Genomic DNA, 24,597 nt, shown 5'->3' with positions numbered 1-24,597 from the left:
GTTCTTGTGCCCATGTTTTAATTGGGTTGTTTGTTTTTTTGATGTTGAGCTGCATGAGCTGCTTGTGTATTTTGGAGATTAATCCTTTGTCAGTTGCTTCGTTTGCAAATATTTTCTCCCATTCCGTAGGTTGTCTTTTTGTTTTGTCGATGGTTTCCTTGGTTGTGCAAAAGCTTTCAGGACTACCAGTGTTTGTTGCTCAGGTTCAGGTGTTTCTCCGGACATGTCAGCCATCCTAGTTTTCAACATGCAGTCTTGTCATCACATTGTTTGTCAGCTCTTGCTGTTTTCTCGTGTGATTAGAGAAGGTGGAGGCTGAGAGTGTGCTGTCCTGGATATTTTTCATACTTCAACACTTCCCCTTACCGCACAACATGCGTGTACACACACACACACACATGCGTGTCCTTTGCAGCCTCTCTCTGGGTCATGCTGTCCAACTGGTGGGCCATGTATACCTCACTAACCTGGACACCTGTTACTGTCATTCTGTGCCTCACCAAGTTGTACTAAAACTGGGTTCTATGCCAAAACCTGGATTCTAGTTAGTGCTCTCCTTGAACTAGGTGTGTGAAATTGAACTAGTTGTCCAAAGTTGCACTTTCATTTCCCGACTGTTCAGTGAGGGTGAGACTGTCAGTGATTTTCAGGTTGGGTCCTGCAGGGTGTGGTCTCACTGGGAAGCACTCAGTGGGAGATGGGGACCAATTGGGCAGGGTTCTTCATCCTGCCTCCACCTGAACAGCTTTGATTATCTTTTCGTTCCACTACTTGCTAGTTGTGAGATCTTGGACAAGTTGCTTGACCTGTGTACGTCAGTCTTCTCCTCTGTAAAGTGGGCATAATGACAGAACCTGCGGTGATACTCCAATGAGTCAATAAATGAAAAGTGGTTAGGAGAGTACCTGACATTATCAGGTATGGTAGGCAGCATAATGGCCCTCCAAAAGATGTCCCTTCCTAATTCCCTGGAACCTGTGAATGTTATTTTAGGTGGCAAAAGAGACTCAGCAGGTGCAGTTAAAGATCTTGAGGCGGTGAGATTATCCTGGGTTATCATGGTGGACCTAGTGTAATCACGGTGATCCTTAAAGGAGTAAGAGAAGGAGACGTGATGACAGAAGCAGAGGTCGGAGTGATGTGAGTGGTGGCCGGGTGCCAAGAGCAGAGGAATGTGGGCATCCTCTAGGAGCTGGAAAAGGCGAGGAAGTGGATTCTCCCCTAGATCCCCCAGGAGGAATACAGCCCCGAGAGACCCATTTTGGACTTCTGGCCTCCAGAAATACAAAATAATAAATTTGTATTGTTTCAGGCCACTCAAGTCTGCGGTAGTTGCTTACCGCAGCAATAGGAAACTAATACAGACGTGTGAGCTGTTTTTACTGTTCTCACTGTAAATAAGATTTTTCTCTGAACAAAGGGATGTGTGGCCAAAGACAGTTCGAAAACCAGGAAGCTGGGTGATGGCCAGCCTGCACTTCTCATCTGACAGCCTGCTGTGGCGGGTCCTCTCTCTGTACGCAGACCCTCGTCCAAGAAGACTGGCTGTGTTTGCTGAGTGCGTGCAGTGCGGCTGAAGTCTGGAATGGGGGGGTGGTGAAGGTTGAGTGGTGGTGTGCAGTGTGGACCTGCCTGTGGACTCTCTGCAGTGCCCAGGGCACTCCCTTCTTAAGTGTTCTTCATGATGAGCTGGTCACTTTGATCAACAGTTATCTGGTCGTCTGTCGTGTGTCATACTGGGTCTTGAGTCCAGGTTTATGCATTTGTTTTGAGGCGTCTGCATCTCTGGGGACTCAGCTTGTGTTCCTTTACCCCATACATTTGTCAGTTCAGGTCAATCTAGTGACTTCAGATGGTGTTTATTCTCTGATTAAGAAGAACTCACTACACAGCCGCTCCGGTTGGGCTGGAAGTGGAGAGTTAGGGCCAGGAGGACCTTGACCTAGCAGTCACAGAACCGTGCTGGCCCTTGAGCTGCTCCTAGAACAGCTTGTGATGTGGCCTTCAGGCCTCCACTAGCCCAGTAATGCATTTAGGGCTTGGGGGACGTTCGCACCACTTAAAACATGTATCCAGTGAGTTCTTTTCTTGCTTTCTGACTGGTACAGAGAGGCCGGAATGCTACTCTTGTACATAGCGCTGCTGCCAATTCTGTAAATCTGGAAACCACGAAGGAAAATGAGAAGCCAGTCCACAGTGCTGGAGGAATTTTGTTTCACTTCCAAGTTCCTTGGATTAACATTAGCACTATTTCCTTGGTATGAATCTGACGTGAAAGATATTAAGTTCTTAAGAGTCTGTACCCTGTTCTTTAAATAAAACACAGAAGAATTTGGGGACTTGTTTTGATGGGCAGGATGGGTAGCAAAGCTTCCCCTGGCAGAGTCTTTGCATATTTGATAATCTAGTGATTTGGGTCTCACCATGCCGAGGAATGTGAGCTTCTAAGTGCAATTTTGCCTGTTTGGAAAAAGAGTTCAGAATCCGGTATGGTTGGTGAAGAATCCTGAGCTTCACATTTACTGAGTGAGAAAGGTACATTTATTTGCTGTTTCATTTTCCTTTTCAAGCCCGGAATTAGCATGCCACGTTTCCTCAGGTATACCACTTAGTGCTTTGGTGGGGCCGAAAGTTCCAGGAGAGAGTTACAGCCTTATAAGCAGGGCCGGGCTTGTAACTTCAGGGGTTCTCATGTACCCAGAAGGCTGTTCAGCAGTGAAGTAGACCAACCCGATTAGAGAGGTTTCCCACCCTTCCTAGTGCCTGTATGCGTCTAATAGTTAGTTCATGATCACTGAAAACTGTTCATAGGTGGCTGTGCTGTAAGAAAGAATTTTCTCATTTGTCAAACCGTCAAGGGTGACCAGGGGCAATTCCTGCCAGTGTCCGGAGGTTCTCTGAACCTGGATTTAAACTGTGGTTGGATCTCTCCACGTGGTGTGCTGCTTCTCAAACACAGCAGGTCTCAAATACAACTGCTCCTCTCTCAAACTGCTCCTAACCCTGGGAAGAGTTTTAGTGCCTGTGCTTTTCTCTCCCGTTGGTCTGCAGATCGAAGACCTAAAAGTCTTACTCTGGGAGATTCTGAAGTGGCAAGTTTATTTGAAAGTGTGCAGATCACTTCAATTCTTTAAAGTCAGCTGTTGCATTTTGTGCACACGCAGGCTTGGCATTACCCATCAATATATGCCAGCCTTGTGTGGAGAAAAGGAAACCTTCTCGCACTGTTGGTGGGAGTGTAAATTGGTACAGCCACTGTGGAGAAAAGTGTGGAGGTTCCTTAAAAAACTAAAAATAGAACTACTATACGACCCAGCAATCCCACTACTGGGCATATACCCTGAGAAAACCATAATTCAAAGAGACTTATGTACCACATTGTTCACTGCAGCACTATTTACAATAGCCAGGACATGGAAGCAACCTAAGTGTCCATCGATAGGTGAATGGATAAAGAAGACATGGCACATATATACAATGGAATATTACTCAGCCATAAAAAGGAACGGAATTGAGTTCTTTGTAATGAGGTGGATGAACCTAGAGTCTGTCATACAGAGTGAAGTAAGTCAGAAAGAGAAAAACAAATACTGTATGCTTAACGCACATATGTGGAATCTAAAAAAAACGGTACTGATGAACCTAGTGGTAGGGCAGGAATAAAGACAGAGACGTAGAGAATGGACTTGAGGACACAGTGGGGAAAGGGTAAGCTGGGATGAAGTGAGAGTGGCATGGACATGCACACACTACCAAATGTAAAATGGATGGTTAGCGGGAGGCTGATGCATAGCACAGGGAGATCAGCTCAGTGCTTTGTGACCACCTAGAGGGGTGGGATAGGGAGGGTGGGAGGGAGATGCACGAGGGAGGGGATATGGGGATATATGTATACTTATAGCTGATTCACTTTGTTGTACAGCAGAAGCCAACACAACGTTGTAAAGCAATTATACTCCCATAAAGATATTAAAAAAAATATATATATATGCCAGCCTTGAAGGTGTTTCAGGAGAGCATGTTAATTTACAGTCTTCAGGAATTAGCATGCAGGAGAGGACTGGGGGCATGGAGGCACACATACGTGAACTTTTCATTTAGAGTTCTGCATTAGAGCCATTAAGATAATAGTTGAGATCTGTGCACGGGCCCTGGGAATAATGTTAAATCTCCTGAAAGTCAGAATGATGTGATGCAAAGGATGTTGGTAGAAGCTTGAGAAACCAAGGAGTTGTTCCTTTGCCTCCAGGACATAATACCAACTGTCCGAAGAGGTCTGTGACCTTGATCAAGTCACTAATCTATTGCTGAATCTACTTATGATTTGTAAAATAAGGTAACGTCAACACCTACCCTGTAGGCTGGTTATAAGGAATAAATGAAATAATATCTGTGAGTCCATTAGCATAGAGTAGGCACTGAATAAAGGCAGTCCTATCTAGTGGGCTCTTCACCATCTTCCCCTAGTAGAGGAGTGCTGCCAGCCTTTGTGATTTAGACTGTTTGAGCTTCATGTGTGATGATAAACCATTATCTTTTGCACAAAGCATCTTTGTGCTTTTTCAATGGACTGTACTAAATGTAGTAAACTGTCTTATGATTTTATGTTATGTTTGGAAAGGCAGAAGATATCTATAAAAGTATAAACTACATGAGAATAAATTTAAAATGTACTACATAACGAACAGGTGATAAATTTATGATTTTTAAATGGAACGGGAGTTTGGTGTGGTCCAATTTTTAAACAATAACAATTTTGCATAATGAATTCTAATAACACCAGAAAAATCAACAGAGAGAAAAAATGATTATATGCTAAAATAAAGACTTGATGTAACTACAGTACCTAGCACAGTGGTAAGAGAGAAAAGCATGCTGTTTACATAGGGAGAAATATATCGTATTAGCTGTGCAAACGAACCCAAATTCAGTCTACTGTTATAAACATTTTCAACTAATGAGATTAGGAATTATGAAATACGTCTTGAAAAACAGATGCATTTAAATTTTAGCTTTCTGGAGAGTATCCTGCCCTGACCATAAGAAAGCATGGTCTTTAAGATATCCTTTGACCTGGTAATTAAAAAAAAAATAAATTTATTTATTTATTTTTTATGTATCTGTTTTTGGCTGCATTGGGTCTTCATTGCTGTGTGCAGGCTTTCTCTAGTTGTGGTGAGCGGGGGCTACTCTTCGTTGTGGTGCGCGGGCCTCTCATTGCGGTGGCTTCTCTTGTTGCGGAGCATGGGCTCTAGCCACGTGGGCTTCAGTAGTTGTGACATGTGGTCTCAGTATTTGTGGCTCGTGGGCTCTAGAGCACAGGCTCAGTAGTTGTGGCTTCGCGGCATGTGGGATCTTCCCAGACCAGGGCTCAAACCCGTGTCGCCTGCATTGGCAGGTGGATTCTTAACCACTGCACCACCAGGGAAGTCCCTGATCTGGTAATTTTGGATAAAATACGCAAAGGAAATGGCTCCAGAGGGGAAAAATAGAATTTATACCAGTATTTATAGTAATATGCATATTATAAATACATTTGTATATTATTTATATATAATATATAATGTTTATAAATAAGTACATATAGACATACACACATATATACACATACACACACACACACAAACAGAACCAATTACATGCCCCTTTTGAGAACTGGCAGAGCAAGCATTAGCAAAATGGATTAAAGTTGTTAGAAATGATAATAAGCCCACACGCTTAATATTTGGAAAGAGCTACATGAAATAAATTCAAAAAGAAAAGCCCTGTGTGGTCTTTGTTTCAGGGATGCAGGGAAGCAGAAGGCTGTCGGCTGCTGTGTCAGGGACTGGATATTCTTCAGCAGAATAGATAACCTGGAGGAAATACTGACTAAGGCAGTTTCAGGTGATCAGTGCTATGAAGAAGATTAAGCGCTGTGGGATCGAGAAGAGTTTAGGGCAGAGGAGTGATGCTCTTTTGGGGGTGATGGTGCGAGGGGGAGGGTTCTGTGAAGGAGCCAGCCAGGTGAAGGTGGGGCTGGGCAAGGAGCGCTTCCAGGGGTGGGACAGCACTTTGAAGCCTGTCAGTGCCCTTCTGGAATGAGTTGGGCACGTGTGAACGAAGAGCAAGCCAGTGTGGCCAGATCGTAGGCAATAATGGTAGGTTTCCTGGATTACAACAGAATAGTTAACTTGGGAGTGACTCCAATAGCCAGGCTTTACTTTTTTACGGTTAAAAAATTTTTATTGTTTAGTCGTGGAATTATGGTGGAAGTACAGAAGTATATGAACCAAGCATATGTTTTAAAGAAGAAAGATAGCAAATAGCCATAGACTCACCACTAGGTTATGAACTAAAATACCTTGAATCCCCTTGTAGCTGTCTGACTGTCCCCCTCCCTTGCTTCCAGTGGTAAACATCGTGTGACTTTTGAGATAGTGACTTACTTGCTGTTCTGTAATTTTGTGACCTATATGTGCAATGCAAACATAGGGTTTAGTGTAGCTTGCTTTGAACTTTATATGAAAGAGCCATACTGTGTGTATTCTTTCATGGCTTGCTTCTTTCTCTCCAAATTGTGAGGTTAACCTGAGTTGATACATACATTTATTGTTATTTTTACTTTGTAACGTGTGAATATAGTATAATTGAGTCATCTGTTGGTTGTGGTTTGGTATCTGCTTTTCCAGTGTTTGGCTATTGCTGTGGTCAGTTCTGCTATAGAAAGTACATGTCTGTAAGGACACATGTGCAAAAGTTTATCTTGGGAATTTACGTAGAAGGTCAATTGGGAGTTGTAGGGTATCATCAAACTTACAAGAAAATGCCGAAGTACTTAAAAGGGAATTACACCAGTTTTTACCCTCGCTGGCAGTATATGAGAATTTGTTGCTCAACATACACCCGTTCTTGAGGTTGCCAGACTTAATTACATTTTGCCAATCTCACGAGTGTACTGAGGTATGTTGAGGTTTTCTCTTCACTTTTATAATCACTAATGAGTTTTGAGCACCTTTTCATGTGGTTTTGGGCCATTTGGATTTCCTTTACTTCCTTCTGTGAAGGACTTTTTCAGGCGTTTTGCCCCATTTTTTATTGGCCTTTCTGCCTTACCTCAGTGATTCATAGCTGTTATTTGTGCCTTCGGGGTGTGTGCTTTTCTTCACTCTTTTTATGTCTTTAAAATTTTAATGCAGTCAAATTTTTTAATCTTTCTATATTAGTCTATTTATTGCTTTGTAACAAATCACCCCCACCTCCAGTGGCCTAAACAGCAGCCATTTATTTATTTCAGTTTGGACTCAGCACACTGGGCAGTATGGTCTCATCTGGACTGCCTCCTGCATGGCGGGAAGCTCTGCTTCTGAGGGTGGGATGTCTGACCCATGGGGCCATAGGTAGGGGGCCTGGGCAACATGTCTTTCATCACCCAGCAGGCCAGTGTGGGCTTGATCACGTGGACGCCAGAGGCTTCCAAGGGAGTGGAGCGTGGGTGTGCAAAGGTTCTAGAGCTAGAGGCTCCAAATTAGCGCAGTGTCACTTCTACCACATTCTTTGGCCGCAAGACCAGCCCGGATTCAAGGGGTGGGAAAATAGACGCTACCTTTTACCCGAGGAGCTGCAGAGTCCCACTGAAAAGAGAAGCTCCTACAAAGGAGGGGTGGAGAATTCAGACCGTGCTTGCAATCCATCACATTATACATTATGGTTTTGCTTTTCTTCTCTACTCCAAGGGTAAGAAATTACAATCCTGTATCATCTTCTAAAAGGTTTCTGGTTTAGCTTTGGAAGAATGAAGTTTCAGAAACTGTGACAGTGGAGGATGTTGATAATGGGGGAAGATATGCCTGTGTCCGGGCAGGGAGTCTAGGGGAAATCTCTGTACCTTGTGCCCAGCTTTGCTGTGAACCTAAAACTACTCCAAAATAGAGTCTGTTAAGAAAAAGCAAAACATGAAACCAGACCATGACAGCAGCTGAAAGAGCTGGTGAGCATGATTAGAAAGTTTAAGAAGTGAGAGGAAGCAGCTTGTCGAGGAGGGCATTGGGGAACCATCGTACTTAATGATTGGAGGTCAAGAGTTGGTTAAAAAAAAAAAAGAACATTTTCCAGTGTAAAAATAATGTTTTGCTTTCATTCCTTGTCTGTTAGCTATAATACAACGACTGAGAAAGAGAAGATTGCTGCTCCTGCTATCTTACCAACTTATTCAAAACAGTTCATATTTATTTTTGTTCATATTTTGTTCATATTTATTTTTTTGCCTGAATACTCTTATCAGAAATTATGGATTGTGTTTTGTTCAACTTTTCAGTTTGCTTGACCTGAAGTTTTACTTTAACACGATCTGTCAGTATTCATTGTAGTGAGCCAGGATCCATACGGGGTGCAGGAGTCGGGAAGCAGCTTCTTTGAAAGTGCTTTAGACCAGAGGCAGAATTGTACCCTGGTGAGGGCGTGGGTTTTGGACAGATGGCTCTGGAATAGATCAGACTTTTGCTGATGTAGTACCTGTGTGACTTTGTGCGAGTTATTTAACATCTCGGAGCTTTGGCATTCCATGGTTAAATAGAGACTCTCAAGAGTATTGAGTAAAGTTAAAAATACACCTATTCTCTAGCATGGTGCATGGCCCATAAAATAACTGTTAGCCTGTTGTAGAAGTTGGGTGTTCCACTATTTTCTATGACGACAATAAAAAGAAAGAAAAATGAGGACCTGTAGGTCTTTAGCAGAATGAATTCTTTCTGCCACTTAAGCGTGGCCTTTGGTTTCCGTTCCTGCTGCTGTTTTCTATGAATACTCTTTGAATCCTCTGGATTTCTCTGGCTGGAGTTGAACCATGAGTTAAGGGCATCTGGTTGGCTGACTTTGAGCTTTGAGACCCTTAATATTTGAAACCCTGGCAGCCAGCTGGATCTCATCCAGCCCTGGGAGATACTATCAAGTGTGTGTGCTCCTAATCATAGACAGAACTTTTGCGTCCGGGAAGTTCTGACCTGAGTGAGTAGAGAAAGGGAAAATGCTTCCGGGAACAATATATATATTTCTCCCGCACCTGCTCCATCCCAGAGCATTAGCATAGAAGACAAGCCACCAGAGAGTGCCCGGGTGGGATGGTGGGCCCCTTGGCCGAGGAGTTGGGTTGTGTCTCCTCACAGCTCACGTGGAGGAGAGCTCTACAGCTCTGCCATCTGAGGAAGAATCAATTCCTGCTGAGCCTTGACCTGAAACAAGGACCCAGGTAATCACTCCATCTTTCTTTCCAGGTCTTTCGGCAGCCCAGCGGAAGTTTGCTCATTCACTCAGAGACTTCAAATTTGAGTTTATCGGCGATGCAGAGACTGACGATGAACGCTGCATAGGTGCGTAAAGACCGAGTTTTGGTTGGCTTTCCTTTGCTTTGGCCATGAAATAATCATTCCTTTCTTCTTACAGATGCTTCGTTACGTGAATTTTCTAACTTTTTGAAGAATCTGGAAGAGCAGAGAGAAATTATGGTGAGTGGTGGGGTGTAAAATAACAAGTCCATCTTTAAGTGGGGTGGAAATCTGGGTAGCTGGTTCTGGTGGAAGTTTTGGTGCATTTGTCCATGGATGAATAGTGCACAGTAATGGAAAGATCCCCAGATGAGGTTTGGGGAGCCTGGATTTCTAGTTCCCCAGGGGTGCCGACCATCCTGGATAAGTTGCTGGACCTCTAGACCAAGACCCTGCGTCTTCATCTGTAAAAGACTGTGTTGAAGTGTATCAGTGCTTTCTAGATTTTTGTTAGCCCTGGAGCAGTTGCATGTAAATCGAGTCTCACGCAGAATCTTAATATGTTAAGAGGACAAAAGCAGAACATCTTATGGAGAGGACAGCAGGGCACAGTTGGAGCTTGCCTCAGTCTTCTGTGGATTTCTAGGCTGTGTGGAGAGGAAGAGAGCTCGAACCTGGAAGTCCTTAAAATCCCACTTTGCCTTGAGGTACATGATCACAGGAGTAGTGAATAATAGCTCCCCTCTGTTGAGTGCTTTCCATGTGCCGGATGCTACGCTGAGTGCATTGAGTAGATCCTGTTTAACATGAATTTTGAGGGTATTGAATAATATTCATCCACCTTTCTGAAAACTTTGTATTTCTCTCCTGATATTCATTCAACAAAGATTTACAGCAGACGCGCCATTGGATTATGACACACTATCTATTTTCACCAGTTTTTTCAGGTTTAAAAAAAAATGACCATCTGTTTTTTCTATGTTCTCGAGAATGAGAACTACCTAGAATTATGTGGAAGTGTACCTGTATGAGGGGGTTCAGATGTGGTGGTAATAATATTGAATATGGCAGCTAAGACAATTAACCTTTACTCTGTGCCTGGTATGGGTCTAAGCTGTTTACCTACGTTTCAGTCATTTAATTCTCACATCAGTCTTATGAAATAGACTCTGTGATTGACCCCTAACTGACCAATGAGGAAATGCAGGTGCAGCACCTTGCCCAGGATCGCATGGCAGCTGAGGGGTAGAGCCCGGTCAGGCCACAACCAGACATCCTGGACCACCTGCCAGCGTGGCCAGCTTCCTAGATGTTGCTGCAATCTGGCTGGTGGCTGGTGGGGATTTCTAGCTGGTAGAATTGGAGTAGGAGAAGAAGTAGGAGGAAAGCACTGAGTTTTGACTGAAGCATGACAGCGACCTATGGCCTCTAAAAGCTCTAGTGTAATTCGCACTGCACCCTAAATTCTGAGATGATTTGTGCCTGTTGTAAATACCGAAGCGGGCACGTGAAGGCACTGTGCTCCCACTAGGTTTTTTCTGGCACAGAGTGACATACATAACCCTTATTCGTGTGTTCCTATAGTCACAGATCTTTCAAGCTCTTCAGAGCAGTCTAAATGTGAGAGTGGATAACCGCAGTGCCATGAAGCCACCCTTCTATGGCATGAAGTGGGTGCGGACGTGTGGGTGGCAGAAGTGCGCGTTCTTAGTTTATGTTCATAGTATCGACTTTCTGGTCTCAATCCTCCTTGAAATTTAATTGTATTTTCCTGGGGTCCTGAGCATTCAGCAAATATGTATTTGATCGCCTTTTACGTCTCAGTTACCGTTTAGAATCTGAACACACAGCCGCAAACAAAGCAAAGCCCCTGCCCTCACGGAGGTTACATTTTGGAAAGGGGAGGTGATAAATGAACAAATGTATATATAACACATTGTCAAGTAGCAGTAAGTGCTACAAAATGAAATTGAGGGAATTCCATGGTGGTCCAGTGGTTAGGACTCTAACCTCACTGCCGAGGGCTCAAGTTCAATCCCTGATCCAGGAGCTAAGAGCCCACAAGCCGTGTGGCGTGGCCAAAAAAAAAAAAAAAGAAATTGAGAAGAGCAAGGCGCCAGGGCACCATTACATCTAGAGTGGCGAAGGAAGGAAGGCCTTTCCAGTGGAGAACTATGGAGGCATCCTGGTATCTGGGGGAAGAGAGTTTCAGGCAGTGTGGTGCTGGAGTTGAGCTCTACAGAAACACAGAGTGATATTCTATAGTTGGCCCTCTGTATCCACGGATTCTGTATCTGCAGATCAAAAAATATTTGAAAAAAATCCAGAAAGTTCCAAAAAGCAAAACTTGAATTTACCACGTGCTGACAACTGTTTACCTAGCATTTACATTGTGTTCACAACTATTTACTTAGTATTTTCATTGTACAGGCATACCTTGTTTTGTGTTTTTTTAGTTTTTTAAAAATTATTTATTTTTGGCTGTCTTGGGTCTTCGTTGCTGCACGCGGGCTTTCTCTGGTTGCGGTGAGCAGGGGGCTACTCTTCATTGCGGTCCGCGGGCTTCTCGTTGCGGTGGCTTCTCTTGTTGCGGAGCATGGGCTTCAGTAGTTGTGGCTTGCGGACTCTAGAGTGCAGGCTCAGTAGCTGTGGCGCATGCGCTTAGTTGCTCCGCGCCATGTGGGATCTTCCCGGACCAGGGCTCGAACCCGTGTCCCCTGCATTGGCAGGCGGATTCTTAACCACTGCGCCACCAGGGAAGCCTCCATACCTTGTTTTATTGCACTTCACTTCATTGTGCTTCTCAGATGCTGTTTTTTTCATATATTGAAGGTTTGTGGCAACCTTGTGTCAAGCCAAGTCTTCAGGCACCATTTTTCCAATAGCATTTGCTCACTTTTTGTCTCTGTCATATTTTGGTAGTTCTTGTTATAGTTCAAACTTTGTCATTATTATTATTATATTTGTTATGGTGGTCTGTGATCAGTGATCTTTAACGGTACTATGGCAAAGAAATCACAACTCACTGAAGGCTCAGCTGATGGTTTGCATTTTTTAGCAATAAAGTATTTTTTTTAAATTAAGGTATGTACGTTGTTTTTTAAAGACATAATGCTATTATTGCATACTTAATGAATCATAGCACAGTGAAAACATAACTTGTATATACTGGGAAACCACAAAATACGTGTGACTCGCTTTACTGCAACATTCGCATTATTGCAGTGATCTGGAATTGAACCTGCAATATCTCTGAGGTCTGTCTGCCTGTATTACATATTGTAAATCATCTAGAGATGATTTAAAGTATATAGGAGGGTGTGCATAGGTTATACGCAAATACCATGCCATTTTATATAAGGGACTTAAGCATCCTTGGATTTTGGTGTCCATGGGGATCCTGGAACAGTCCCCACTGGATACTGAGGGACGACTGTATTTCCTTTTTTTGTTCCTTGAGATGAGTTGGCTGGAATGTGGTCTTAGCTCCAGGCTGTCTGATAAAGAAAGCATGGTTCTCAGAGCTCTTGTTAACTGACCTATTGATTTAATCTTCAGCTATGATGGGGGTTGATGGGGTCTCTGTCTTAGGCAGAATGAGGATGACAGGGCTGGGTTTCCAGTGCTGGGTAGAAGTAGGAGTAGGATGTTGTCTGTATAAGGCCGCGAACCTCAGAAAGGAATGGGACAGCATGTTCCAACCCATTTGCGGGAATGGCAGTTCCTGCCGGATAGCAGGAATCTATCCAAAGGCAGAAAGCAGTGGAGGGCAGTTACTACCAACCACAGAATTAACAGGACGCCTAATGCTTTTTTAAAAATTATTAGCTTAACTTTTTTTTTTTTTTTTTTTTTTTTTGCGGTACGCGGGCCTCTCACTGCTGTGGTCTCTCCCATTGCGGAGCACAGGCTCCGGACGCGCAGGCTCAGCAGCCATGGCTCACGGGCCCAGCCGCTCCGCGGCATGTGGGATCCTCCCGGACTGGGGCACAAACCCGTGTCCCCTGCATCGGCAGGCGGACTCCCAACCACTGTGCCACCAGGGAAGCCCTAGTTTAACTTTTTAGTTTGGAAAATTTTGAGCATGCGCAAACAGAAAGGAAAATATAATTAGTCTACATGTGCTCAATATTTGCCTTTGATAACCATTGCCACACAACCAGCCTTGTTTCTCCTATACTCCTCACCACCCCACCGCCATTGTTTTGACAGAAAGCCCAGTATGACATCGTTTCATCCATAAATACTTCAGTGTATAACTCTCAAAGATAACTCTTTATGAACCAAAATAAACTTGTCACACCCAAAAACAAATAATAATTCCTTGAGATTACAAAGAATTAGGCCATATTCATTTTTTCCCCTGATATTCATTTACATTTTGTTTCCTCCTCATGCCTGCGTCCTGTAACAGTCGGTTTGAATCTGGATCCAAATACGTTGCATTTGACTGATAAGTTTCTAAGTCCCATTTAATCTATAGGTTTTTCTTTCTCCCTTTTCCCCTTAACAGGAATTTCTGATACTCTTCCATTCATTTTAAAAAACCTTTAAAATAGCACTCTTCCTGAGTTATCATAATAAAATGAATAATAACGAAAGTGAAAAAAAAAGGCATTTAACCCATATTGACATTATTTGGGTGTTTCTGTCTAATCTTGGTAGTCGATGATCACTTTTTTTTTAAACCATGAAAATTGCGTGGCATCATTATGGCTACTTTTGGTTCATGAAATAGCTTTGAACACTTCGTAGACAACAAATCTTTGATGATTTCCTCGACACCAGCCTGAAACTTTTTTTTTGTGGCTGCATTGGGTCTTCGTTGCTGTGTGCGGGCTTTCTCTAGTTGCGGCGAGCGGGGGCTTCTCTTTGTTGCGGTGCTCGGGCTTCTCATTGTGGTGGCTTCTCTTTGTTGAGGAGAACAGGCTCTAGGCATGCGGGCTTCAGTAGTTGTGGCTTGTGGGCTCAGTAGTTGTGGCTCTCGGGCTCTAGAGCGCAGGCTCAGTAGTTGTGGCACACGGGCTTAGTTGCTCCGTGGCATGTGGGATCTTCCCGGACCAGGGCTCAAACCCGTGTCCCCTGCATTGGCAGGCAGATTCTTAACCACTGCACCACCAGAGAAGTCCCCAGCCTGAAACTTTTGCATAAGAAAAGATAGCTCCCTCAAGAAGTATCCAGTGCGGCCCTGGAGAGTAACTGGTAAAAAGTGAATTAAAGTATGTTATACTCAGTGCTAAACAAAAGTATAGGGTGTGGTTGCCTGGGGAGGGGAGCAGCTAAGCCTGTGCTGGTTGGGAAAGGCTTTGTGAAAGAAGCAGTATTTGAACTGGAGTTTGTGGGGCAGAGACGTGGCTTGTGGGGGGTGTTTGTATAGTTTAACAAGCTCATACCCACCAACACAGGGACAAGGAGATAAGGAAGGCCTTTCAGGAGCTAAAGTGGATGCCAGTGCTTTCTGAGAACTTTGAAAAACTCGTGTTTTCCTTAAAATTGCCACAGAGTAGCAGCATGTTAAAAGCCACATATTAAAAAAGGCATGCAAAATGATAGCTGTAAAACAGAGGTAGAAATATTCTAAGATTGGTTCTAAGAGTTTAAGTCTTTATGGTCACTTAATCTTTAAAATTCGTTAGTCAGTGGGCACATGAAAAGATGCTCAACATCACTAATCATTAGAGAAATGCAAATCAAAACTACAGGAGGTACCACCTCACACTCGTCAGAATGGCCATCTTTCAGAAGTTTACAAATAACAGATGCTGGAGAGGGTGTGGAGAAAAGGAACCCTCCTACACTGTTGGTGGGAATGTAAGTTGGTGCAGCCACTATGGAGAACAGTATGGAGGTTCCTCAGAAAAGTAGAGTTACCATATGATCCAGCAGTCCCCCTCCTGAGCATATATCCAGGCAAAACTATAATTCAAAAAGATACATGCACCCCTATATTCATAGCAGCACTATTCACAATAGCTGAGGCATGGAAGCAACCTATCCAGATGAATGGATAAAGAAGATGTGGTATATGTATGTGTACACACACACACACACACACACACACACAGGAATATTACTCAGCCATAAAAAGAATGAAATCATGCCATTTGCAGCAACATGGATGGAACGAGAGATTATCATACTAAGTGCAGTAAGTCAGAAAGAGAAAGACAAATACCATATGATATCACTTATATATGGAATCTAAAATATGACACGGGAATTCCCTGGTGGTCCAGTGGTTAGTACTCTGCACTTGCACTGCAAGGGGCACAGGTTCGATCCCTGGTTGGGGAACTAAGATCCCGCAAGCCACACAAACAGGAACAGACTCACAGACAGAGAGAACAGAATTGTGGCTGCTGGGGCGGGTTGGGGGGATGGGGGAGGAATGGACCGGGAGTTTGGGGTTAGCAGATGCAAACTTTTATATATAGAATGGATAAACAACAAGGTCATACTGTACAGCACAGGGAACTATATTCAGTTATCCTGGGATAAACCATTATGGAAAAGAATTTAAAAAAGAATGTATACGTATGTATAACTGAATCACTTTGCTGTGCAGCAGAAATCAACAAAACGTTGTAAATCAACTCTACTTCAATTAAAAAAAGGTGATTAGTATTTCCCAAAGTCCTAAATTAAATGATGGTACAGCATAATAATTAGACATTTATAATTAAGGCTGTCATTAAAATGTTAAAAAAAATATGTAATCTGTGTTTTAGAAGGCAAAGATCAATGCCAGATATTTTTTCAGAAGCTTTCCATCTCCTGAATAAATGTTAAAATGTAGGACTTAGGGCTTTAAGGTATGAAGACATGAGTCTGGAAGCTCCACAGTCAGGAAGGTGTGCTTGTTTGTTGGTTTTGAGCCACTGGGTGTACATGGTCACGTGCCTCCTCTCTACCTCAGTAGGCTAGATACACATGCATAGTTGAGCAAACACTGTGGCCAGCACTGTGCCAAGCGCCATCGAGACAAAGGCATCGTTCCTCCCCTTGAGTGGCGGGCTGTCTGTTGGGGAGATTGCTGAAAGCGTACATTGTGGTAACAGTTATTGGGGAATTCGGGGAAGGCGCTTTGGAGACATCATTTCTGGTCTGAGTTGACACATCAGAGTTAGCCAGGGAAGGAAAGATGGAAGTGAAGCCCCAGTTTCACTTCCTTAAGGGAAAATGGATTGAATTTGAGAATGAAGGAGGACTCTGTTTGCATATCACTGCCCTGCCGCCCCCCCACTAGTGTCCAGCTCTGTAGCTATTCAAATGAAGTGTTGGAAAGTGGAGAGAAGGCCAGTCTGGGAAATCAGTGGTTCCCTCCATGTATGAAAGTCAAATTTCTTTGAATGGATGTGCTGTGTCCTTGAAAAGGCCAATATTGCCTTTTTCAGGACAGTGTTTTCAAGCGAGTAGTTTTTCCTGATAATATTGCCAACCTAGAGGTGGAGAGCCGAGCACCGTTAGTGGCCAGGATGGCTGTGTCGCTTCCGTGCGTGTCCTCCAAGGAAAGTCCTGTGCGGTGTTTCCCTGCCAGAATTCCGGACATGGTTCTCCCTGGCGTGGCAGGACATGCTGTACTTATCTGAGGTGGGCAGCTGTCCAGGAATTTAAGGACTTTTAAAATAGTGCTGTCGTGTTCATGGTGTTCTTTTGAAAGCCCTTCATGTTGCATTTACTTCTCTGCATGCGTCCTGTCATCCTGTCTTTCAGTTTTTGTCTGTTGCTGAAATGTGACTCTCAGCATCTGAAGGTTCTGGCACATCAGGGCATTTGCGTGAGACCCCGCGGGGGAGGGAAGCTTGGGGGAGGAGGGGACGCCGGGAGAGAGAAGGGAGAGCTCGCTGCCCGATGGTGCACAGAAGGTGCTTGCTCCTCATCCCGAAGGGGCCGGGGGCGACTGAGCCGGCCAGCAGACATGGGGGGTGTCTTGTCCCGCAGCTGCATCCTTCTCTCCCTTGAGCAGGAAGACCCTGCGTGTACACAGACTTTTTTTTTTGATGTGGACCATTTAAAAAAAAATAAATTTATTATTTACTTTTGGCTGTGTTGGATCTTCGTTGCTGCGCGCGGGCTTTCCCTAGTTGTGGTGGGCTACTCTTCGTTGGGGTGCGCGGGCCTCTCATTTCGGTGGCTTCTCCTGTTGTGGAGCACGGGCTCAGGCGTGTGGGCCTCAGTAGTTGCAGCATGTGGGCTCAGTAGCTGTGGCACTTGGGCTTAGTTGCTCCGTGGCATGTGGGATCCTCCCGGACCAGAGATCGAACCCGTGTCCCCTGCATTGGCAGACGGATTCCCAACCACTGCGCCACCAGGGAAGCCCCATGTATACAGACTCTTTTGAGACCTCTTTCTTTCTTTTTTTTTTTCCCTTCCCCATGTTTTTCCCCACAACGGATTTCACTCTTGTGAAAACACTGGGCCAGGGAACACTTGCTGGGTGATTGGCCTTGAGCTTCCGTCTGGATAAAGAAGGCACTAGGCTTCTGAATCCTGAAGGCTTTTGTTAATACAGTAAGTCCCCTACATATGAACCGAGTTCCGTTCTGAGAACCTGGTGGTTAAGTCTACCGAAGTTAGTCTAGGTACCCAACTAATATCATTGGCTATATAGTACTGTACTGTAATAGTAATTACAGTATTACTGTACTGTAATACTTCTCTTACAATAATGCATAAAAAAACAAACACAAAAATAAAACATTTTTAGTCTTACAGTACAGTACCTTGGAAAGTACAGTAGTACAGTACAACAGCTGGCATCCAGGGGCTGGCATCGAGTGAACAGGCAAGAGGAGTTACTGACTGGAGGAGGGAGAGGAGGTGGGAGATGGTAGAGCTGAAGGATTGTCAGCAATAGGAGACGGAGGCCAAGCTGCCAGTTCACTCATGCCTGACGTTGATGGAACGCACGTTCGCATCTTTGAAAGTTCGAAACTTGAAGGTTCATATGTAGGGGACTTAACTGTAGTTTAGATGCTTCCAGGCAAGACACGATGGGTGTTTCTTCAGCCCTCATCTGATTTGCTTCACTCCTTTCTCATCATTCTTTCATTTTCTCAAGGATCTTACAGAAGCGTTTGGTTAAGTGATTTCTATATCTTTTGGGAGTTTTGACACTGATTTTTGTTTCAAACTTTCTCTGACTCTTTTAAAATTTCAAAAGTCCTTCATGGTGTTATTAAAATAATATTTGTTGGTTACAATGAACTAAATATCTTTTATTTCTGGGGAGGAATTTTTATGATATTCTTTCTTTAGTACACCCTAGGGCAGTGGTTCTCAAAGCTGGGTCCCTGCACTAGTAGCAGTAGCATCACCTGGGAACTTGCTAGAAATGCACATTCTTGGGTCGCACCCCAGACCTACTGAATCAGGAACTCTGGGGTGGGGCCCATCAGGCTGTGTTTTAATAAGGCCTCCAGGTCATTGTGCAGCCTGCTGACAGCAGAACCACTGGCCTAGGGTGCAAGTGAAATCTCCACCGGCTTTCGTCATAGTCTTGTAGCTAGATCTGTCTGAACGTTGGAAACACTATGAATGGCTTTTTGACGACTTTATGCTTCCCAGGATGTTAAAGTAGTCTTCAAGACCCTAAGCTTTTACTTGTCGTTTCCAAAGGGTTTTGGACTATATTAGTTTATTATAAAGGAACAAGTTTCTGCTGTTCGGAATTTTAGCGTGCCTTAATTTGTGTTTAACATTGCTTACGAGTTTCTATAGTGTGATAAGTATCTAAGGTATTACATGCCATTGGAAAGATTGTGCCTTTAGTGTTATCTAATTCTATGGTGTATCAAACCTACTTTAATCAGTTCTTTTACAGATAAAGTGACACATTTTTTTTATGCAGAATTTTCTTGGCAGTCACATTCAGCTGGGAAAGAATATCCCTTGAACTTACAGAAACATTTCTCAGTTTAGTTTAAAAACTGTCAGTGTTTACATTTTTTTTTAAACTTTTTTTTTTTTTTTTTTGGCTGCATGCAGCTTGTGGGATCTTAGTTCCCTGACCAGGGATCAAACCTGGGCCCACAGCAGTGAAAGCGTGGAGTCCTAACCACGGGACCACCAGGGAATTCCCCCTGTCAGTGATGGAAATTCATGAAGAACTTTTCTCCTTGGAACTGACCTTTACAATTGGACAGCACTGTTTTTCTTGTACATTCATTATAATTCAGTCAGATGCAGATGTCATTGTGAAACCTGTTCTTCAGGAATGCACCTTTTGAGATCTTTCTCTGACCTAGAATCCTCTAGAGGCCACAGTCAGGGCTAACTCAAATCAGACTTCTGTCATGAGTGCACGTGTCACAGGCAGGGGGCCTGGGCTCCTCGCTGACCCTTTTCGTGTGCGGCCTTGCCTCCTGACTCAGCGTCTTTGCCATTGGTGACTCACTGTCAACTGTGCCCTCGCAGCCTTGTCATCATCAGATGCTCCTTCCCTACTGAAACTTACGTTTCCTGTGTTTCAGCTCCTTGGGCTTGTTCTCTGCTTCTGCGGAATCAGCTCGCTCTTGCCATAAACTAGTCAATCCTGGCGTGAAAGAGTAAAAAGCAGGCGTGGGTTCCTGCTGTTTACTCCCCCACCTCCAACAGGGGGCGCCAGAATGTAACCAGTCCGCGCAGTCAGCTCTCTCATCCAGAGGACTGGTTCCCTTAGTGGGAATTAGTTCAGCTGAATCCACAGTTTCATGAGGAAACTATTTTCATTCAGATCCTGTCGTGAAATACTCAAAGGTATGGCCTAGACTCCTAAAACAAAGAGCTGAGGGGGAACTTAGGGAAACTTAGATTTAACCCCTTCAATGAAAAAAAAAAGGGGGGGGAACAGGAACAGTGAGATGGAGGGATTTGATTTACAGCACAAGTTAGTGACAGAGATGAAAAGAGCATCTTTCTCCTATCTCCTGGTCCTTGCCTTGAGCTCCTCGAGATTTAATACCCTCCCCTCCCCCTTCGAATATGGGTGAGGTGTATCCCCCAGGCAGCAGTCAGGAGGAAACGTGAATTTGGTTTTTAATTCTCCTGGCCTGTTTGGACAGCTGTAGCCCCTCACTGCTTCAATCAGCAAACCACTTAAGGTCCGCTGAAGGAAGAAATTATGAACCCTGATGGTGGATGGGAGACCTGCCATTGAGACCTTCTGGATGGGTCGAGGAAGTACCAGTATTAGTACCTAAAGAGTGGGTGCCGGCATTTTGGAAGAAAATCCCAGACGCCGTAGTATCTGGGATTTAAGGGAGCGCCCCTTAAAGAAACGGTGCAGCTCCAAGATTCTTGATGGTACAGAGGAAGAAATGTGTGGGGAAAACCAGATATTGGTGACTGAGCTGAAAAGTGATTTGGAAGAGTTGGACTCTGAAAAAGCTTTAGAAATATCTGAAGTATACTTTGCTTATTGTCTTTTTAAAAAGTGTACACAAGAGGGATATGTGATAAAAATATATCTAACAGCCCAAAGAGCTTTTTCAGTAAATATAAAAGCTCTTCGAGTTAAGATAGTAAATAAAGATATCATCATTTTTTTTAATAGTATGTAAAAATATGGAGTGTCTTAGTATTAGTGGCATGTTAGATTTAATGAATCGCAGTACTGCAGTGGTGATGGGAATTGTTAGAGGTCCAGGGGAAGACTAGTGGCCATGATAGTGTAGTGGAAAGAATATGGATTTTGGAAGCCGTGGCAGCCATGAGGCACCCCCAGATCTCCCGCTTCAGGGAGTGGAATCGACCATTGGGCCCAGCTGCTGTAAGATTCCATCGCTGCTTTAGTGTGAAGGCCATGGGTCCCAAGCCTGCCCCCAGCCAGTGAGTGAGCACAGCAGGGGTACTAAAGCAGTCTCATTCCTGGGGACTCTGGAGTCCTCTGACAGGCAGCCTTGGCTCGAGGAGTCCCTGATGGTCTGGTCAGACTTTTTCTAGAACTGCACTGCAGTCTAACATGCATCCACCCCACCTTCCTTCTCCCACCTTGTCTCCTTCCCCTGGGGCCAGACCTGCATTGCTTGCCTCTTCCAGCCTCCCCTGGCTCCCTCTCCCTTTTCTCTCATAAATTATAAATTTCTTGTATTTCGAACCCTGTCTTGGTGTCTGCTTTTTAGAGGACCTGGTCTAATCCAGACATAGACTGTTCTGAAGGAGAGAGAACGTGTCCATACAGGAGACTCTCAACGTGGGCCTTCACGGTGACTGTTATCACCAGCAGCAGGAAATGTTGCATTGATCCAGAAATGCTGTTCTTTATACTATCTAAATTTGTGAGAGAATCCCACTTCGTTCATAAAACAAATATGTTTGAATGCCCATTATGAGCTGGGCAGTGTTCTAGCACCTGAGGATACAGTGAGGACTTAGGCCCTTTTCCAGGATGAGGTGTTTAGCTCGTGGCTGCATAGCAGAACGAGCTATCAAGGGCCTTTCTGCCCCAGGCCCTCCCTTTTCCCTCTTGGCCACTCAAGGAGCCCAGGCCTCACAGAAGGACTGGAGAGCTCGTCTCTTTGTTGTTGGTCAGAAGTGTAGGTGTTCTTTTCTGAATAGTTCTCCTTTCTACTTCTGTCTCTGTCTGTCTCGTATTTTCTTTCTAATTTTTATTGGAGTATAGTTGATTTACAGTGTAGTGTTAGTTTCAGGTGTACAGCAGAGTGAATCAGTTATACATATACATATATCCACTTTTTAAAATTCTTTTCCCATGTAGGCCATTATGGAGTATTGAATAGAGTTTGTCTCATATTTTCTCGATCCAGTAGTTCATTGCCTTCTTATTCATGAGGTTCCATTTCTACCTGTGCCCCTGAGTAATACCGTTCACCTCAGAAATTAAAATTTTCTTATTTAAAGCTACAAACCCACCAAATTTCCAGTTCTCTCATGATGCTTTTACAGCTTTCTGACAGGCTTATCTTTTACTCCGGTGGGGTTTTATTCCTTCTCATCATGTTCTGCCCAAGTATTTATTTTGTCTAAAAAATACAAGCCAGGTCTTGATGTCCCTCAGGCACAGAGGGAATGAGGCTCGAGGTTAAATATCTGCACATCCTTATTAGGTTAACTCACTCCTACTAAACCCAATAGCTTTTGTTTGAAGATTCTCGATTTTTCCTAAGTATGATATAAAACAACGCCAAAAACCTTTACTGGTGGGGTCTGTTTGATTTAAATAATGAGTAAAATTGGTACTTTTTTTCGATTAATGTCCTTCAAAACTGATGCTCCCCTCTCCCCGCCACGAACGCTAAGATATTTGTAGAAGACAGGCATTAAGTGAACCTTAAAATTTTGTGATACAATGACCTAACATCTTTTTTGAGAGCTAGGGCATGGCCAGACCTCGAGGGAATTAACTCGGAGCAGAAGTTGTCAGACCTTGAGCTCAAATCCTCTTGTTTTGTTAGGTGTCAAGCTATTCAGAGTTTAGGATTGAAAGTTGATAAAACCTCGGGAGTTTTTATTCTTGGACTGTCTGAATGAAAGCGTAAGTGTGGTAAGTGAAGTCATGAATTTGGAATATATGTCAGTATTTTACAAATTATGGTTCCTAGGCTTTTCAGTGAAGTTGCCTTGGTCTGAAAGAATCAGACATCCAAGGAGCCATTTCATATTAATTGGCTCCTAATTTTCAGGTGTAAACTCTGCAGAATTAATGTGCAGTCCCTCTGCACCTGTGTCCTCTTTAGAGCTTTGTGTACAGGTTCATTAAGACGCTCTCCAGTTCTTGTCAGTTTGAGCTATTAGCTCTATAAAATTTAATTTCATTTGTACATTAATTTTTTTTCTACCAGGAGGGATCAGCTTAGCCTGTGCTGTACTTAAAAATAAAACATCATCCAGGGATTTATTTATTTTGAAGTTAAAATTGCTTCTAGCATGATATACTCTTCTTTGTTTTACTTAATTGTGTTAAGTAGACAGAGAGCAGGTATTATCCTTCTTTATAGTTGAGAATATGCAGGCAACAAAAGAGAATTATTTTTCCTATGGTCTAAAAACAGAACTAGTTCGGACAAAGGCCAGGTGAGAAAATGTTGGTCTCCTATTTGTCTCTGCAGCAGGGTTCTTTTAGAAAAACCAATTGTGAAACTTTTTCATTTTTTGCCAACATTAGAGCCTTTTAAAAAAAAGTGGGAGGACTCTATTCTTCGTTTAAATTTTCCCTTTAAGATTTGAGCCTAGATTAATGGGGGAAGGTATAGCACAGGGTGAGACTGGTTAGATGGAGGAAAAGGTAGCAAAGGATGCATGTGGATGGGGAGTAATCTCATTGATTAAAGTGAATTGGTTTAATCAGGAGAAAAATCTTGTTTAGGAATATTGAGAAAGATAGTACTGAAATCAGTTTGACAAGATTGTTTAAGGTTCTGAAATTTAAAAAATATTAATCTGTATTCTCAGTTGCATGGTCTGAACAGAAAGGGAGTTTATTAAAGAATATTAGGTAGCTTACAGTATCTTTATCAGTTTTGGGGAACCGGGAATGATGCTGAGAGTTGCACTACAGAGCTGGGCTTGGAGAAGACAGTCACCACTGTTGCCACCAGGTGTGTAGAACAGTACAGTGTGCACCAGGCAACACCACTGCCCCTGGTGGTTGTTGGTAGAACTGCTGCATCTGGAAGGAATTGTTGCTACCACCCACCAGAATCTCTGTTCACTGTTTTTTAAGCACTAGCTTCCAAATCAAATTCTTGAGTGGGAACATCTGATTAGTGGAACTCTGGCCAGGTGCCAGGACCTCATGAAAGATGGCAGGGAAAGCAAGTGTCTGTGATTTTCAGCTTTTATAGTAGAAGGTGGGTTTTGCCCTATTTGGGAGGAGAATTCCTCAAACATAGGAAGGGGTTTCAAGTACCAGGTAGCCCAAAAGGGCAGATATACACTACCTATAATGTTTATGCCTGATTGTAAGGCAACACCATTTTCCCATGAAAAGATTAAACAAAAAATTTTTGGATAGCTTGAACTTACACACTTTTAGGTATGCATTTATGTGTCTGCTAGATAATCAGATGTGTATTTTCATTATTTAGTTGATTAAATGTGTGTCTGTATTTAAAAATTAAATTATCAATGTATACTTTAGGAATATTTTCCCCATTTATTTCATGAAAAAGTTATTCCAACTCTTGACGACTTTGACATTAGTGTGTTTATCACGGACACATTCGGAATTTTTCAGCACAGCTTTCCTTGTGGCCACATCCGTCTGAGTTCTTTGAGATACAGCCCCTTTTAAAATATCTTTCTGATGCTTTCATTGGAAATTTTATCTCAAGTCACAGGTACCCCCTTAGAGCACATTTGAACAGTCTCACTTAAAAAAAATGATCCCTGAGATGTATTTTTATGACTTTCTTTT

General features: G+C 43.3%; 1 protein-coding gene across 1 annotated transcript in view; it reads left to right on the top strand.

The window, feature by feature from the left end:
• ARHGAP10 (Rho GTPase activating protein 10) overlaps positions 1-24,597 on the top strand; it is a 328,476-nt gene that overhangs the window by 73,130 nt on the left and 230,749 nt on the right. The window contains exons 2-3 of the mRNA XM_082838763.1: positions 9,252-9,347; positions 9,421-9,482. Of these exons, the coding sequence (XP_082694889.1) occupies positions 9,252-9,347; positions 9,421-9,482 (158 nt within the window). The remainder of the gene's footprint in view (positions 1-9,251; positions 9,348-9,420; positions 9,483-24,597) is intronic.

The sequence above is a fragment of the Leucopleurus acutus genome, assembly GCF_964270905.1.
Source record: "Leucopleurus acutus genome assembly, chromosome: 4".
NCBI lineage: Eukaryota > Metazoa > Chordata > Mammalia > Artiodactyla > Delphinidae > Leucopleurus > Leucopleurus acutus.
The sequence above is the reverse complement of the archived record's forward strand: the minus strand, read 5'-3'. Positions and strand labels throughout refer to the sequence as shown.